General features: G+C 42.3%; 1 protein-coding gene across 1 annotated transcript in view; it reads left to right on the forward strand.

Annotated features, from left to right (window-relative positions):
* Positions 1-15961, forward strand: part of LOC143680251 (maestro heat-like repeat-containing protein family member 7) — a 44128-nt gene that overhangs the window by 5302 nt on the left and 22865 nt on the right. Inside the window, exons 4-12 of the mRNA XM_077156792.1 lie at positions 372-494; positions 579-658; positions 998-1127; positions 1819-1905; positions 5473-5580; positions 6038-6173; positions 6876-6964; positions 8468-8617; positions 10167-10321. Coding sequence (XP_077012907.1) covers positions 372-494; positions 579-658; positions 998-1127; positions 1819-1905; positions 5473-5580; positions 6038-6173; positions 6876-6964; positions 8468-8617; positions 10167-10321 — 1058 coding nt within the window. The remainder of the gene's footprint in view (positions 1-371; positions 495-578; positions 659-997; positions 1128-1818; positions 1906-5472; positions 5581-6037; positions 6174-6875; positions 6965-8467; positions 8618-10166; positions 10322-15961) is intronic.

The raw sequence follows: 15961 nt of genomic DNA on the forward strand, positions 1-15961 counted from the left end.
GTGTCCTGCTTCCTTGGGTTTTGAGCACCATCCCTGGCTTGGAAGCCACCTGAAATTCAGCCTGTGGGGCAGGAGGTCTGGGACTTAGGCCCCACAGCTCCCTTCCCGTGTGAAGGGTGTCCCTCCCAGATCCCTGGCTCCTCCAACCCCAGGGGGCTGCAGAGGGGGCCATGGCATCAGTGAGCGCCAGTTCCAGAGATGGGGACACTGCACTGAGGGAATCAAGTGTGCATTCCATCCTTGGGCCTGGTTGGCCTGATTTCTGGGTGGATGGGAGGGCAGGGCATGGGGCACGGTTCTCAGGGACAGCCGGGGGCCGCCCAAGGGCTGAGGCCCGGCTCGTGGGCAGGAAGCTGTGTGTTGTTTCCTAGCCTGAGGCCGACAACCTGAAGTTCCTGAGGGCCGTGGAGACCTTGAGCAGTGCTGTTCGTGCCCAGGGAAATGGCAACATGAACGATTACTTTCCCCTCATCACACTGACCAAAAGAATCGAGGTAAGAAGAGGCCTGGGCTCATCTGGGGGTGGGTCACAGGGGGCTCCCTCTGAGGGGAATCCTCTTTCCTCCCGGCCCTTCTAGGCATTAATCCTCCAAGAATCCACTGAGGTCTTGACCAGCAGTGTGCGCCAGCAAGCCATGCTCTGCGTCGTGGCCCTGAGGTGACCCGCGTTGGGCCCCTGGGTCTCTGATGCTGGGGGCGGTGGGTTGGGGTCAAGCCCAGGGACTTGATTCTTGAGCTGTGGGTGGCACGGCCCCATAGCAGCCACCGCATCTGCCTGCACCTTGGGGTTGTGGGGTGCTCCCCAATTTCACCATTGGAGCTGTCGTCCGGTGTCCCTCTTCCTCTGGTAAGGTGCCCATTGGAAAGTGTTAGGGGGCTCATGTCCCCCCTGTTTCCTGTGCCTCAGCTTCCCCCATAGGGTCCGGGGACTGTAGCCTGCCTCTCCCAAGGACCCAGGAAGACCCTCGTTGTTCCTACCTCCCCTTCACCCCCATAGCCAGGTGAAGCCCCCATTTCACGAATCCCAGAAACTGGCCCTGGTGAATGCTGGCGTCTCCAGTGTGTTCTCCCTGCCCCTCATCGTGCCCAGTCCAGACTGGAAGGACACCGCCAGCCTGTACATGCAGGTAATTCCCACCGGGGACCTCCACAGGGCAGGATGTGTCTGGGAGATTGCTGCCGGCCCCTCGGCTACCCGCCCCTCCTCTCCTCCCCCGACTGCACTTTCCGAGGCGCTCCAGGCTACCTTATCCGCACCTGTCTTCCCAGGTGGGGGCCAGGTTCCCGCCACATCCGTGTCCTTGTGTCCTTCTCTCTCAGTGGGGCTCAGATAGCTCTCATTCACGACATCCTCTGTCTTGGGAGGAGACAGTACAATTACAGGACCAATTTACTCTATGAAATAACTGATGAGAAGCCTGATTCATCTTCCTAAGGATTTTGGACTTAAAAATGAAGTTTTCTTAATCGAGCAGAACGAATGAGAGAATAGTGAGAGCCCTGAGGGCCGTGTGGGGAGAGGTGAACTGCCCCTTGCCCACGCTCTACTACCGGGCCTACCGTTCACTCTGGCCCCCCAAAACGCTTTCCCTGAGTCTGCTTGAAGCAGGTCCAGCCTTTCGCAAGGTCAAGAACTTTCAGCACGTGGCAAGGTCTGAGGCTGCCGGCACGAGGGAAGGCTGGCTGTGGTGGTAGAGTCGGCCCCCCTTTCCTTCCTCAAGGGGAGGGGTTGGGGAGTCGAGGGGAGGGTTCCCAGGGAGCAGGGGGGCACTGTGGCAGTCTATTCTCCTCCGCACCCCGTGTCCCCTCACTTGTCAGACGGTCCAAGCCTTAGACGAGATGTTACAAGCTCTCGTGATGGAAGATATGAATCCCAACATGCGCATGCTGCAAAACTTTCTGGAGGTAAGTGGCTGCAGAAATTAGAGACACTGAGCCCTTGGATTAATTCTGGTGTGTTTGGGAGGGAAGGAAAGGAGTTTTAGAAGATTTTAAGTGTCATCTTAGCACCACGGTCACTGGCTCTCAAACCTTTGGATGTGCGAGAATTACTTGGGGACAAATTCCTAGATCCCACTCTAAATGTCTTTGGGGGACATGCCTTTTGAGAACCATGGCCTCAGATTCTGGAACTTGGGAACGTTGGGGCTTTAACAGTAATAACACTTGTATCTGTGGGATTGCCCATGAGCCTTCTCCAACATACCTCCCACCACCACCCCAACTCCACCTCAATTGCAATGTCTGTTATTGCTCCATGAGAAGAGAGACTGCAGCCCTCACCCATGCAGGCTACTTTTATCTTCCTTATTGTCTCCAGAGGAGACCCAGAGTGCTATGAGGTAGGTCTTTTACTTCCTTTAGTGCTTTTCAAATGTTCTCTTTATGATGAATTTTCATCTCCTTGGGGTGAGATGGAATTGGGGAAATAGCCAAGAGTCATTTGAAACCATATTTCATGAACAAGATGGAAATCAGAGTAATGTAATTCTGGAGAAAACATTAGGTTTGGCTACAAATAAGGATACAAGACTGCCTAGGGTTCTTATTAGCAGACTTTGACAAAAATCATATCTAAAGAGGAAATCTCCCGCATTTGGATCAGTGAAACAGTTCTTGTTGAATGTATCATTTCAACGTTTGTTGAGAAGTATGCTTGTGCTTTTTATGCAACCTCACTGTAAGCATAATAACAAATGCACAGTTATGACTACAGTTCAGGGGGAATGGAGAGGCTGAGCCCTGGTCCTCTGTCAGGTGGAGTCCCCAGGGTATCCACTACAGGAGTTTCATTATCCAAAGATAAGTGGTGTCCCCCAAAACTCTTTTACTAGGTCTGTTTGAAACCGTTTCCCAAATTTCATAGCATATTAGTTGGAAAACTCAATTTATCTTCATAAATGAAATTAGAGATATAACGAATTATTTTTATATGCAACAAAATTTAGATTATGCTTGCTATTTGAAGGTAATTCTTAAACCAAAAAAATCAAGTGTGGTTATTTTAGACATAATTTTTCTTAAAAAATTATATCACAGCTTAATACAATTCGTTTCCCACTTAACTTTCCATGCCAGGATCAGAAAGACGGTCATCTTTAAAAAAAAATTTTTTATTGAGAAAATCTTCACATACATGCATTCCATATATGGTGCACAATCAGTGGGTCACAATATCATCACAGTTGTGCATTCATCACCATGATCATTTTTACGAACATCTGCATCACTCCAGAAAAAGAAATATAGAGAAAAAACTCACACATACCATACCCCTTACCCCTTCCTCTCGCCGACCACTAGTAAGAGGGTCATTTTTGCAAAAATGTTCGAGGTCTATAGAGTCTCCCCAACCTTCTCTTTTTTTTTTTGCCTTGATTTTATCATTTTTCATATTAAGGTATAATTTACTTATGATATAATTCACTCTTTTTAGTATATAGTTCTGAGGGTTTTGGCAAAAGCCTACAGTCATGTAATCACCACCACAATCAAATTATAGAGCAGTTCTATCTCCCCAAAACTCCACCCATGACTTGTTGACTCACCCCTCCTCCCACTCAGTCCCTGGCAATGTCTGATCATTTTGTGTTTTCCAGAATGTCATATAAACACAACGAGGCAGTAGATAGCCTCCTGTGCCTTCCTTCTTTCATTGAGCATGATATATTCGAGATCTATCCATCTTCTTATGTGGTTTGTTCCTGTTTATTACCGGGTAGCATTTCATAATATGGATGGATCACCAATTGTTTAATCCCTTCTCCATTTGAGGAACATTAGGATGGTTTCCAAAACCGTTATAAATATTTGCATATAGGATTTTTTTTACATGGGCAGGCACCGGGAATCGAACCCGGGTCCTCTGGCATCACAGGCAAGCATTCCTGCCTGCTGAGCCACCGTGGCCCCTGCATATAAGATTTTGTATGAACATAAATTTCATTTTACTTAAACAGATCCTAGGAATGGGATTGCTGTGTTGCATGATAAGTGGCTGTTTAACTTCATAGAAACTTCCAAAGTAACCATGCTATTTTGCAGTCCCACGAGCGATATTGGAAATTCTATTTGCTCTGCATTCCTGCCAGCACGTGGTATTGTTAGTACATTTTATTTTAGTTGTTCAAATAGGTGCATAGTGATATCTCCTTGTGGTTTTTTCTTTCTCTCTCTCTCTCTCTTTTTTTTTGCATGGGCAGGCACAGGGAATCGAACCTGGGTCTCCAGCAAGGCAGGCGAGAACTCTGCCACTGCACCACCCGTGCCCGCCCTCCTTGTGGTTTTGATTCACATTACCTAATAACTAATGATTTTGAACACTTTTCATGGGCTTATTTGCCATCTGTATGTCTTCTTGCTGAAGTGTCTGTTCAAATCTTTTGCCTGAATTTTTATTGGTTGTCAATTTTCTTATTTTTGAACTTTGAGAGTTCCTTCTATGCTCTGGTCTTTTGATACAGGTCCTTGTCAGAGATGCAATTTGGAAATGTTTTCTCACGTTTTCTGGCTTGTCTTTTTATTTTCCTGATAGTGTCTTTTGAAGAGCAGAAGATATTCACTTTGATGAAGCCCAAATTATCAATTTTGCCTTTTACAGATCATACTTTTGGTGTCTATTGAAGAAATTTTTGCCTAACAAATTTTTCCTCCTGCTTTCTTCTGGAAGATGATGGTTCTAGGTTTTAAATTTAAATCTATGATCAATTCTGAATTAATTTTTGTATTGGATGCTGGGTATGGTATGGGTGGTGGTTCAGTTATTTGCACAGGAATGTCTGTATTGGAAGTTTAGTGCTGTGGGGGAAAAGGCCACCTTGCAGGGCACCTGTCTAGCAGTTGTGAGGTAGGATGTACTTTTCTAAAGGATGACACCAAACAGGACACAGGATCTCCCATCTGGTGGGATCTAAACTATTATTTGTGTAGTAACAATAATCCCCACCTTGGAGGGCTGTTGGCGGATAAAGTGAGTTTTGATACACAGACTATTTATGTGTAGTCACTATGAATATGTTACTAAGCTCCAGAAATTAGTCATCCTGAATCTCATCTTCAGAAACCACCTCACCCCCAACCCCTGGCCTAGCAGGTAGGGGTGTGTCTAGGTATGACAAGAGAACCCCTTCTCTCCACTCTATCCCATCCCTCTTTCTGCTCTCTTTTGCAACTCTAGTACTTCACCTCCAAAGTACAGCATTGACCTTAAACAGTCCTGTAGGAAGAGACTCAGAAGGTAATAGGTGAAAGACCCGAGACTCTTAAACGCACACTTGCTCTGTTTGCCAAGTTCAGTGGGCGTGGGTAGAAAGCGGTAGAGGCGGGGGGCAGAGAGTGGCCTGAACTCCTGTGCCAGCTGCAGTTCCCTCCTGCTTTCTTTTCTGGCAGTCAGACGTGGGGAATCAAGAAGTAGACAGAAGGAGGTAGCACTCCCATGAAGGTGTTGATGGGGTCTCTTCGCTCTGTTTCCAGATCATTTTGCCTTGGATAACACTGTCAGAGAAAGCGCACGAACAGACCAGGGCTTTGGGCACCATTTCCCGGCTGCTGAGGTTTATTTGCAAATTCCCCCAACTGTCGGTGAGTGTTTGGGGTAGGGAAACCTGACTGGGCAGGGCAGCAGCAGAGCCCGTGGCTCTGCAGGGGGTAAATGGAGGGTGGTCAAGAATTACACACTACACACACACCCCTTTTATTTTTCGTTCGCTTCCCTTCTCCTCCTATGGAATAAAAGGCTTGACTTGCTATTTGGTTTGCCCTCAGCCTAGACAGCTCCAATTGGCCAAACACATCTCAGCCTTGGTGGGGTACCCAGCTCTAGATAGCTGGGTGAGGTCCACCGCCTCCCACTAGCTCACACACTTCAGGAGCCTGTTCTTCTTTCCTGGGTGCTGATTTGGAAGGTTTCTCCTGGCCAGAGGACAGAATTGGTAAAGGCAGCATGCAGAGAAAGGATTCAGCTGTGTGGGAGGGGAGGGAGGCTGGAGACCGATGGTGATCCATGGTGGAGAGGTAACCAGTTGATTCTTCCTGGCAGCACATGACAGAATTCGTGATGAGTGGGAGACTGATGGGCATCTTGGGCCTCTTCAGCATGGACCCGAACCAGGAGAGCAGCGCTGAGGCTTCGGAGGCACTGCATTACTTGTTCAAAATCCTTGTGCTTCAGAGAAGTAAGCGATATGAGCTGAAGCTCTGGGGACCCGTTGAATAACAGTGGCAGGCGAGTGTCCTTTGTTGATGGTGGCAGTGCTGTACGCCACAGGGCAGCTTTCTCTTGTGGGGACACTGGGATAAATATACTGTGATGTCCGAAGACTGGGGCTCTCAGTCATCAATTACAAGCAGATCTGGAAGCTTTATCTGGGTGGACTCCAAACCCATTGCTGATGCAATGCCCTCTTTTAAGAGATTCTTGGAGATTCTTGAGAGAAAAGGGGAGCTGGGCTTGCTGCCATCTATGGGGTCACCTAGCATCTTCAGTATTTCCCAGCTGCTCTGTACCCAGCAGGGTAAGCCTGGGGAAATGAGCATCCTTTTTCACAGAACAAACTTGGGAATCCCTGACCTAGACCCAATCTGCCCCCAGAAAAACGAAAGATTCAGGCAACCACATGCAATTATAGAGGTGCCAAGAAAATTTGCTAACATTCCCCAAAGGGTGCTCCAAAAACCTGGGTTCTTGTGTTGTTAGTGGACTGGACAGTGTCCCCGGCCCCTTTTGGGAAGTGTTCCCAGGGAACTCTCCCTATCCTGTTGGGCAAATGTTATTTCACCCATGTAACTAAGCTGATTTTCTTTGAAGTCTGTAAGGGAAGGGGGAGAGGGTGTGTTCCCTTTTCTCTCTTAAGTTCCTAATTGTTTTTGGATTGGAGGTTTGAAACAGAAGACAGAAACGATTCTGAAAAATTTGCAAAAGAGTTTCCGTGGGGAATGGTTTGTCCATGTGCAGGATCTCACGCTGGTAAGCCTCTCTCTCTACTGTGCCAGGGACGCCCAGGACTGCAGAGATTGTGGAGGCCTGGGTGGGGCCACACAGGAGTAATCCCTCACACAGGGGAGTGTGACCCCAAGTTCAAGGTCTCATGGACAGCAGGTTGGAGGGGTAAGGCCCATTCTCCAACCTGCCCTTGAGTTAACTGAGGTTTGAGGTCATTGAGAGAATTTTAAAAATAAAGTTGTAGTCTGCTACACCTGCAGATTGTGCCCAGGTACCTTTATTTGTGACGCAGCTTTCATTTTATTCATTCACCTAAGGCATATTACCTGTCTTGGGGGTGGCGTCCTCAGACTCAGTTGATTCCAGTTGTTCAAGCCCCAAATCCAGGAATCTTCCTTGACTCTTTCCTCTTCCTCACTCTCCACATTCCAGTTCGATCGCATGCTCTGTTCTTTCTCCCTCCCAAATATTTCTTGAATATTTCTGTTCTGCTCCCCACTGCGGCTGCCCTGATCCAGGCGATCATCCTCTCTAGCCTGGTCATTGCAATCACATGCTACTGATTTTCCTGCTTCTGGCCATGTTCCCTATCAAACCACTTCCCCCACGATGGTCCAAGAATTTTTTCTGAAATACGAATCTCATATTATTCCCTTTCATACTTCTCACTGACTCCCTACTGTTCGTATACTAAAATATTTATATTAAAGCTTAACATGGCCTAGAAGGTCCTTCATGAGATGGACCTTGCTTATCCCTCCTGCCTCATTTCCCCTCAATTTCCCTTTTCTACCCTGTCCTGGTCCCCCTTGCATGACATACCAGTCAGACTGAATGACTCTCCACTCTGGGCCTTTGCACAGTCTGTTCCCTTTGCCTGGAACTCTTTCTCCCTTTTTTCACTGGGTTTGGATTTCAGAAGTATTTCCTCCAGGAAGCCTTCTCTAATCTCTTAAGTCCAACTGAAACACCCCCATTATGACCCTTAGCATTTATCACACTGCATTATAACTTGTATTTACTTGCCTTTACCTGACAATAAGTTTCTTAAGGGCAGGTGCTTTGTGTATCTTGTTCATGGATATTCCTAGTGCCCAGGAACAGAACCAAGCACAGGTTTGGGTCTGAATATTGAGTAAATGAGCTTCACATGGATGTGTAGATACCGAAACATGAGGCATGTCTGCTTTATGTTACAGTAGTCTTGCTTTAGGATGCTGTAAACTTAACTAAACAACAGAATTCATTTCAAGTGGTCTCGCCTAATTGCATTCCAAATTCCAAATAGAAATGTCTTTTGCATTGTCCTCTGTATCACATTTTCTGGACTGTTGCTCTGTCCTAGGGACTTGATGTAAAAAAAATGGCACACTCTGGGGCTTGGAGTCAGACCGTCAACCAGCCAGACCCTGACCAGTAGCTCCCTCCACTGGATCTGGGTTGACTGCTGTCTTTGAGTCCAGAGGTCTGGGGCATGGCAAATCCCAGAGTAGAATATGGGGACAGCCATTGTTCTTCTTTCTCCAGTTCTTTGGGAATTACTTGACCCCTGAGGAGAGAGCAGATGTGATAATGGTGTCCATGGAGGCCATGACCAGCACCAGCAGATACGATGCCTGCACAGCCTCCAACATGTTGAAGATTATTCTGAAGGACTCTATTCCAGAAATCAGGAAGGTAGCAGCTCTGAGACACTTAATGGTTCAAGGACAATTTAAGGATTCTTCTTTTCTATTTTGTTTTGGGTCTTATTCTGTCTTGTTTTATTTCCAACTGGTTGGGGTTTAAGGAACTGAAATCCTTCAGCCCAGAGGAGAAAAGCCTAAGAGAGGAGTTGTGCACAATTGTGCAAAAGGTCCTTCTGTGGGAAGGAGTGGCCACTTGGGGAAGAGGAAATGAATGAAGCTATAGCAGAAGACTACTATGGATTCCTAGGACCAGGAGAGATCTCAATCATTCCTCCTGCTTCTAGACAGTATGTTAGCAAAATCTTCAAAAACCCGAAGGTGCCTTCCTCTTCTTTCAGGTGGGAGAAGGTGCTGTGAAGGACAGGTGTATATTAATTTATGAGACACTGACATGAATAAGAGATGGAATACAGAAACTCTTTCAGAGGTGGGATTGGTCCTTGCTAAAATTGAGAAAGCATAGTTTCTCTTTATTGGTCCTTTTGTCATCCTATTTTTTAAGATCTTATGGACTAATGGATTCACTTTGATTTCAATGGGCTGACCCACTCCTCTACCTTGCTCGCGGCACCTCCACAGTAGATCCTTTGACGTTCTTACCCTTGCATTCTCTGTTCTGGAGAGCCATCTGATTGAATGCCTTAGAGTAGCTACCAATAAACTCTCAGAGTTGAAGGGCTGTCCAGAGGTCAACTACTCCAACCTCCTACTCAATGCTTGTAATCTTTTCTACAGCATCCTTGACCCTTGGGCTGCAGACTCTGCTGACAGAACTATCGGGAGCTAACTCAGTACCTTGAAATACAGCTCATTTCATTTTTGAGCCACTTTCATTTATGAGACGGTTCTACCTTACAGTGAATTGAAATCTGCTTTCCTCTAGTTTCCAATCCCTGCTCCAAATTTGTTTTCTAGGATTACACAGAATTCAGTTAATATTCATGTTAACTAATACTAGGTGCTATGCACTGAACTAGCCTTATTAAAATGCCATTTATTTATTTCAACTAGTCTGTGAGGAAGTCATTGTTTCCTTCTTAGAAATGGAGGAAAGGCTCAGCTAGTAAGGAGGGAGCTGAAATCCAGGCAGTGCAACTCAGGGTGCGTGCTGTTCATTTAGGCTACACCACCTCGGGTCCACATAGCCTGTGAACAGCGAGGACTCATCCTTTCCTTGCCTCCGTAATGTTCTTATGATATTTGGAGGCAGCCACCATTTGCCCCCTCAATTTTCCCTTCCCCAAGGTACTCATCCCCAGACTCTTCCCTCATTCTTCATGACATGGTTCCTAGACAGGTTCCCAGTCACCCTTTGTTGGCTGCTCTCTCTTTTGTCCCTCTTGAAATATGGCAGTCAGGATAGGCCACCATGCTGCAGGTGTGGCCTGACTGCAGCTTTCCCCTCCTTTGGTCTGGACACTCCATGTACACATCCCTGCATGGCCTCATATTTCATGTGGGTGCCCGATTATGTGGCTCCTGGTGAGCTGGTGTTGGACATCCAGGAAGAACCTCGTTCTTCCTTTTCCTTGCTTCAGGTGCCAGAAATCATCCAGTATATTTACTACAATATGATGAGCATTACTGAACCCACAGCCCAAATGACCATACAGAAGATCCTTCACTTGATGGCCCAGACCTACACTGACGAGGTTATCCTGACACTGATTAAGATGGAGGATCAGTCACACAAGTAGGTGGTTCTGTTAACGCCAGACTGATGAGCCCCTTAGAGTCTTCTTCGCTGCTTCCTCTACAAATGTATCTTTCTTTCTTTTTTTTTTTTTATAACTCTCTACTTATTTGGGGCAAGCGGTGTAAAAGAAATGCAGATTTATTGCAGAAAATTTGGAAAGCATATAAATTTTTGAAAAACAGACTGTTTTTTGTGTTGTTCTAGTTTGCTAGCTGCCAGAATGCAATATACCAGAAATGGAATGGCTTTTAAAAGGGAGAATTTAATAAATTGCTAGTGTATAGTTCTAAGGCTGAGAAAATGTCCCAGTTAAAGTAAATCTATAGAAATGTCCAATCTAAGGCATCCAGGGAAAGATACCTTGGTTCAGGAAGGCCGATGAAGTTCAGGGTCTTTCTCTCTCTCAGGTGAGAAGACACATGGCAAACACGGTCAGGGTTTCTCTCTCAGTTGGAAGGGCACATGGCAAACATGGCGTCATCTGCTAGCTTTCTCTCCTGGCTTCTTGTTTCATGAAGCTCCCCGGGAGGCATTTTCCTTCTTCATCTCTGCTTCGTGGTGCTGCAGCATTCTCCGTTCTCTCCACATCTCCCATTCTCCAAAATGTTTCCTCTTTTATAGGACTCCAATAAACCAATCAAGACCCACCTAAATGGGTGGAGACATGTCGTCACCTAATCCAGTTTAACAACCATTCTTGACTAAATCACATCATCCAGGGAGATGATCTGATTACAGTTTCAAACATACAGTATTGAATAGGGATTATTCTATCTTTATGAAATGGGATTTTGATTAAAACATGGTTTTTCTAGGGGGCATACTTCCTTTCAAACCAGTGCATGTATCAAGTCAATGCTGAACTCATAGTTTGGGTTTGGAAGCAGTCCCATCTCTTCTATTTTTTGGGAAAGATACTGTAGAATTGTTATTATTTTCTCTTTAAATGTTTGGTAGAAGTCATCAGTGAAACCATCCATCTGGATCTAGAGTTTTACTTGTTGGACGTTTTAAAACCTTGAATTCAATATATTTGATAGTTATAGGACCATTAAGATGATCTGTTTCTTCTTGAACAAGTGTTGGTATATTTCAAGGAATTGGTCTATTTCATCTAAGTTATCACATTAATAGACAAAGAATAGTTCATAGTACTCCCTTGTATCTTTTAACGTCTATAGCTTCTGCAGTGATTTCCCCTCTTTCATTACTGACATTGGAAATTTGTCTCTTCTCTGTTTTTTTCTTGGTCAGTCTGGCTAGAAGTTTGTCAATTTTACTGGTATTTTCTAAGAACCAACTTTAATTTTTTTTCTTTATTGCGTTTCTGTTTCCAGTTCACTGATATAAACTTTTCTTGATTATTTCCTTTCTTATCATTGCTTTGTTTTTAATTTGATCTTCATTTTCTAGTTTCTTAAGGTAGAAGCTTAGATTACCGCTTTAAGAACTTTGTTCTTTATTAACAATAAGCATGTTGTGAATTTCCTTATAAGCACAGCTTAAGCTGCACCCATAACTTTTTTTTTTTTTGTATGCTGTATGGTGGGGATCACATTTCATTCTTTTTCCATGTGAGTATCCCATTATTGCAGCACCATTTGTTGAATTTGTTTGTTTGCTTTTTCTCTTCTGTTTACTTGTTTGTTTGTTTTTGGAAAGTGCATGGTCCAGGAATTGAACCTGGGTCTCCCGCATGGCAGGTGAGAATTCTGCCATTACAGCCACCATCGCACGGCCTCCAACCCATAACTTTTGATATGTTATATTTTCATTTTCATTCAGTTCAAATATTTTTTTTTTATTTTCTTTCAGACTTCCTCTTTGATCCATGAACCATTTCAAAGTGTTTAATTTCCAAATTTTGGGGAATTTTGCAGATGTATTTCTGCTACTGGTTTCCAATATAATTCCATTATGGTCCGATAGCATACTTTGTAGGATTTCTAGTCTTGGTTAAAATTTGTTCTAAAGTCCAGCATATGATATCTTGGTGAATATTCCACACGCACTTGAAAATAAAACATATCCTGCTCTCGTCAGGTGGAATGTTGTGTAAATCAGGTGCAGTCGGTTGATAGTGCTGTTCACACTTCTATATGTTGCTGATTTTCTGTCTCCTTGTACTATCCATTACTGAGAGAGGAGTGTTGAAGTATCCAAAGAAAAGTATGGATCTGTCTATTTATCCTTTCAGTTCTATCAGTTTTTTCTTTGTGTATTTCGTTAGGTGCATACATATTTGAGAATGCTGTGTTCTTGGTGAGTCGACTTTTTCATCTATATTCCTGGAAATATACTTTGTTCTGAAGTTTACTCTGTTGAGTATTAATATTGCCACATTAGCTCTCTTGTTTTGTTTGGTTGTTAGTTGTTTTTAACTAACTAATTTTTAAATGTGGTAGAATATTAAAAATATAGAAATCATTTTAAGTGGACAATTTTTTGACACTTAGTACATTGAAAATATTGTGTAACTTTCACTACCATCTGTTTCCAGACATTTTCATCATCCTAAACCAACACTCATGCTCATTTAACATTGATTCACCATTTTCCTCTCTCACCACCCTTGATTACCACTTCTCTGGTTTCTGTCTCTATGACTTTACTTATTCCAAGTTTTTCTTATATGAGAAGTTAAACATATTTGGCTTTCTGTGTCTGGTTTATTTCAATCAACATGATATCTTCAAGGTTCATTTTATTTGGGCATGTATTAACACAACTCCTTTTCATGGCTGAATATGTTCCATTATATGAACATACCTCATTTTGTTTACACATTCATCTGCTGATGGACACTTGGTTGCTTCCATCCAAGTGGAAGATGTTGCAGTGAACATCTGTGTACAAATATCTGCTCAAGTTCCTGCTCTTAGTTCTTTGGGGTATATACTGAGGAGAGGGATTGCTGGGTCATATGGTAATTCTATGTTTAATTTGCTGAAGAACTGCCAAATTGTTTTCCACAGTGGCTGCAGCACTTTACAATCCCACCACAATTGTCAAAGGTTCTTATTTCTCCATATCCTCGCCAACACTTATTTTCAGTTTTTTAAGAGTAACCATCTTAGAGGATGTGAGGTGATGTCTCATGGCAGTTTTAATTTGCATTTCTCTAATGGCTAATGGTGTCCAGGACCTTCTCCTACACTTATTGGACATTTGAATATCATCTTTGGGGAAACATCTGTTCAAATCCTTGGCCCTATTTTAATTGGGTTGTTTGTCTTTTTTGTTGTTGAGTTGTACGATTTCTTAATAATCTGGACATTAAACCCTTATCAGATATATGGTTTCCAAATATATTCTCCCATTCTGTAAATTGTCTTTTCACTTTCTTGCTAATGTTCTTTGATGCATAAAAGTTTTTAATTTTAATAAAGTCCTCTTTATCTATTTTTTCTTTTGTTGTTCCTGCTTTAGTGCAAAATCTAAAAATTCATTGCTTACTACAAAGTCTGGAAGCTATTTCCCTATGTTTTCTTGTATGAGTTTTTTAGTATTAGCTCATATATTTAGGTATTTGATCCATTTTTAGTTAGTTTTTGTATATGATGAGAGACTGGGATGCATATTCATTTTTTTACAAATAGAAGAAATAGTCTTTCCTCATTGAATGGACTTGGCACCCTTATTGGAAATAAATTGGCCATAGATGTGGGGTTTTAATGCTCAATTCCATTGGTATATATATCTATCTTTATGCTAGTACCACACTGTTTTAATTACTGTAGTTTGAAGTAAGTTTGGAAATCAGTAAGTGTGAATTTCCTAACTTTGTCCTTCTTTTCAAGATTGTTTTGGCTATTCTGGGCCCTTGCAATTCAATATGAATTTAAGGATCAGTTTTTCTATATCTAAAAAAAGCTTCTAGAATTTTGATAGGAGTTGCATTTGGAATTTATAGATTGCTTTAGACAGAATTGACATCTTAACAATATTAAGTCTTCCAATGCATGGACATGGGCTGTTTTTGCATTTATTTAGGATTTCTTTAATTTCTTTCAGCAATGTTTTGTGGTTTTCAGCATATAAGTCCTTGATTAAATTTGTTCCTTGGAATTTTATTCCTTTAGATGTTATTATAAATGTAGTTATTTTCTTTATTTCCTTCTCATATTGTTCATTACTAGTGTACTAGGAACCCAACTGACTTCTGCAATATGCTGAAATTATTAGTTCTAGTAGCTTTCTTGTGGATTCTTTGAGATTTACCATATACAAGATCATATCATCTGCAGATAGGGATAATTTGACTTCTTCTTTCCAGTTTGAATGCCTTTTATCTTTCTTTTGCCTGGTTGCTCTGGCTAGAACTTCTGGTCCAATGTTGAATAACAGTGGTGATAGTGGCCATCCTTGTCTTATTCCTGAACATAGAAAAGCTTTGAGTCTTTCAGCACTAAGTATGATATTTGCTGTGGGTTTTTCATAAATGCCTCTTTTCATGTTGATAAAGTTCCCCTCTGCTCCTGGTTTTCTAAGTGTTTTAGACTTGGAAAAAAGTCTAAAACTTTCAGGAGTTTAGGAAAGGATATTGGGTTTCGATAAATGCCATTTCTGCATCAATTGAAATGATAATGTGTTTTTTTCTTTCATTCTATTAATATAGGGTATTACACTGATTGATTCTCTTATGCTGAACCATCTTTGGCTTCTTGGAATAAATCTTGCTTGGTCATAGTGTATAATCCTTTTAATATTCTGTGGGATTTGGTTTGTCAGTATTTTGTTGAGGGTTTTTGCATCTATTGTCTTAAGAGATACTGATCCGTCATTTTCTTTTCTTGTGCTGTCATTATCTGGCTTTGTTATTTGAAAGATTTTGAGGAGGATTGGCATTATATCTTCTTTAAATATTTGGCAGAATTCATCAGTGAAACCATAAAGGTCCTGGACTTTTCTTTGTTGGGAGGTTTTTTGCTCTGACTCAATAGGTTTACTTATTATATGTCATTGAGATTTTTCTATTTTTTCTTGCATCAGACTAAGTACTTTTTATGTTTCTTAGAATTTGTCCATTTCATCTAGGTGTTCTAATTTGTTGGCATACAATTGTTCATAGTATTTTCTCATAATCCTTTTTTGTCTGTAAGGTAAGGAGTAATGTCCTCATTTTCAATCTTGATTTTTGTTATTTTTGTCCTCTTTCTCTCTTTTTATTTGTCAGCCTGACTAAAGTTTTGTCAATTTTATTGATCTTTTCCAAAAATAAGCTTTTTTGTTGTTGATTCTCTCAATTTTTCCTTATTCTCTATTTCATTTATCTCTGGTCTAATGTCTACTATTTCCTTTCTTCAACTAGCTTTGGTTTTAACTTGCTCGTCTTGTTCTGGTTTCTTATGATGTGAAGTTATGTTATTAATTGTGATCTTTTTCTTTTTTATTTAACACGGGCAGTTAGAGATATTAATTTCCCTCTGAACACTGCCTTCACTGAATCCCATAAGTTTTGGTATGTCATGTTTTTGCTTTCATTTGCCTCAAGATATTTCCTAATTTCCCTTGTGTTTTCTTCTTTGACTCTAGTTGTTTAATAGTGTCTTGTTTACTTTCCATGTATATATAATTTTCAAGTTTTCCTTGTGTTATTGATTTCTTGCTTTATTCCATTGTGGTCTGAAAGGATAT

This window comes from Tamandua tetradactyla, chromosome 4, assembly GCF_023851605.1.
Source record: "Tamandua tetradactyla isolate mTamTet1 chromosome 4, mTamTet1.pri, whole genome shotgun sequence".
In the NCBI taxonomy this organism is placed as follows: Eukaryota; Metazoa; Chordata; class Mammalia; order Pilosa; family Myrmecophagidae; genus Tamandua; species Tamandua tetradactyla.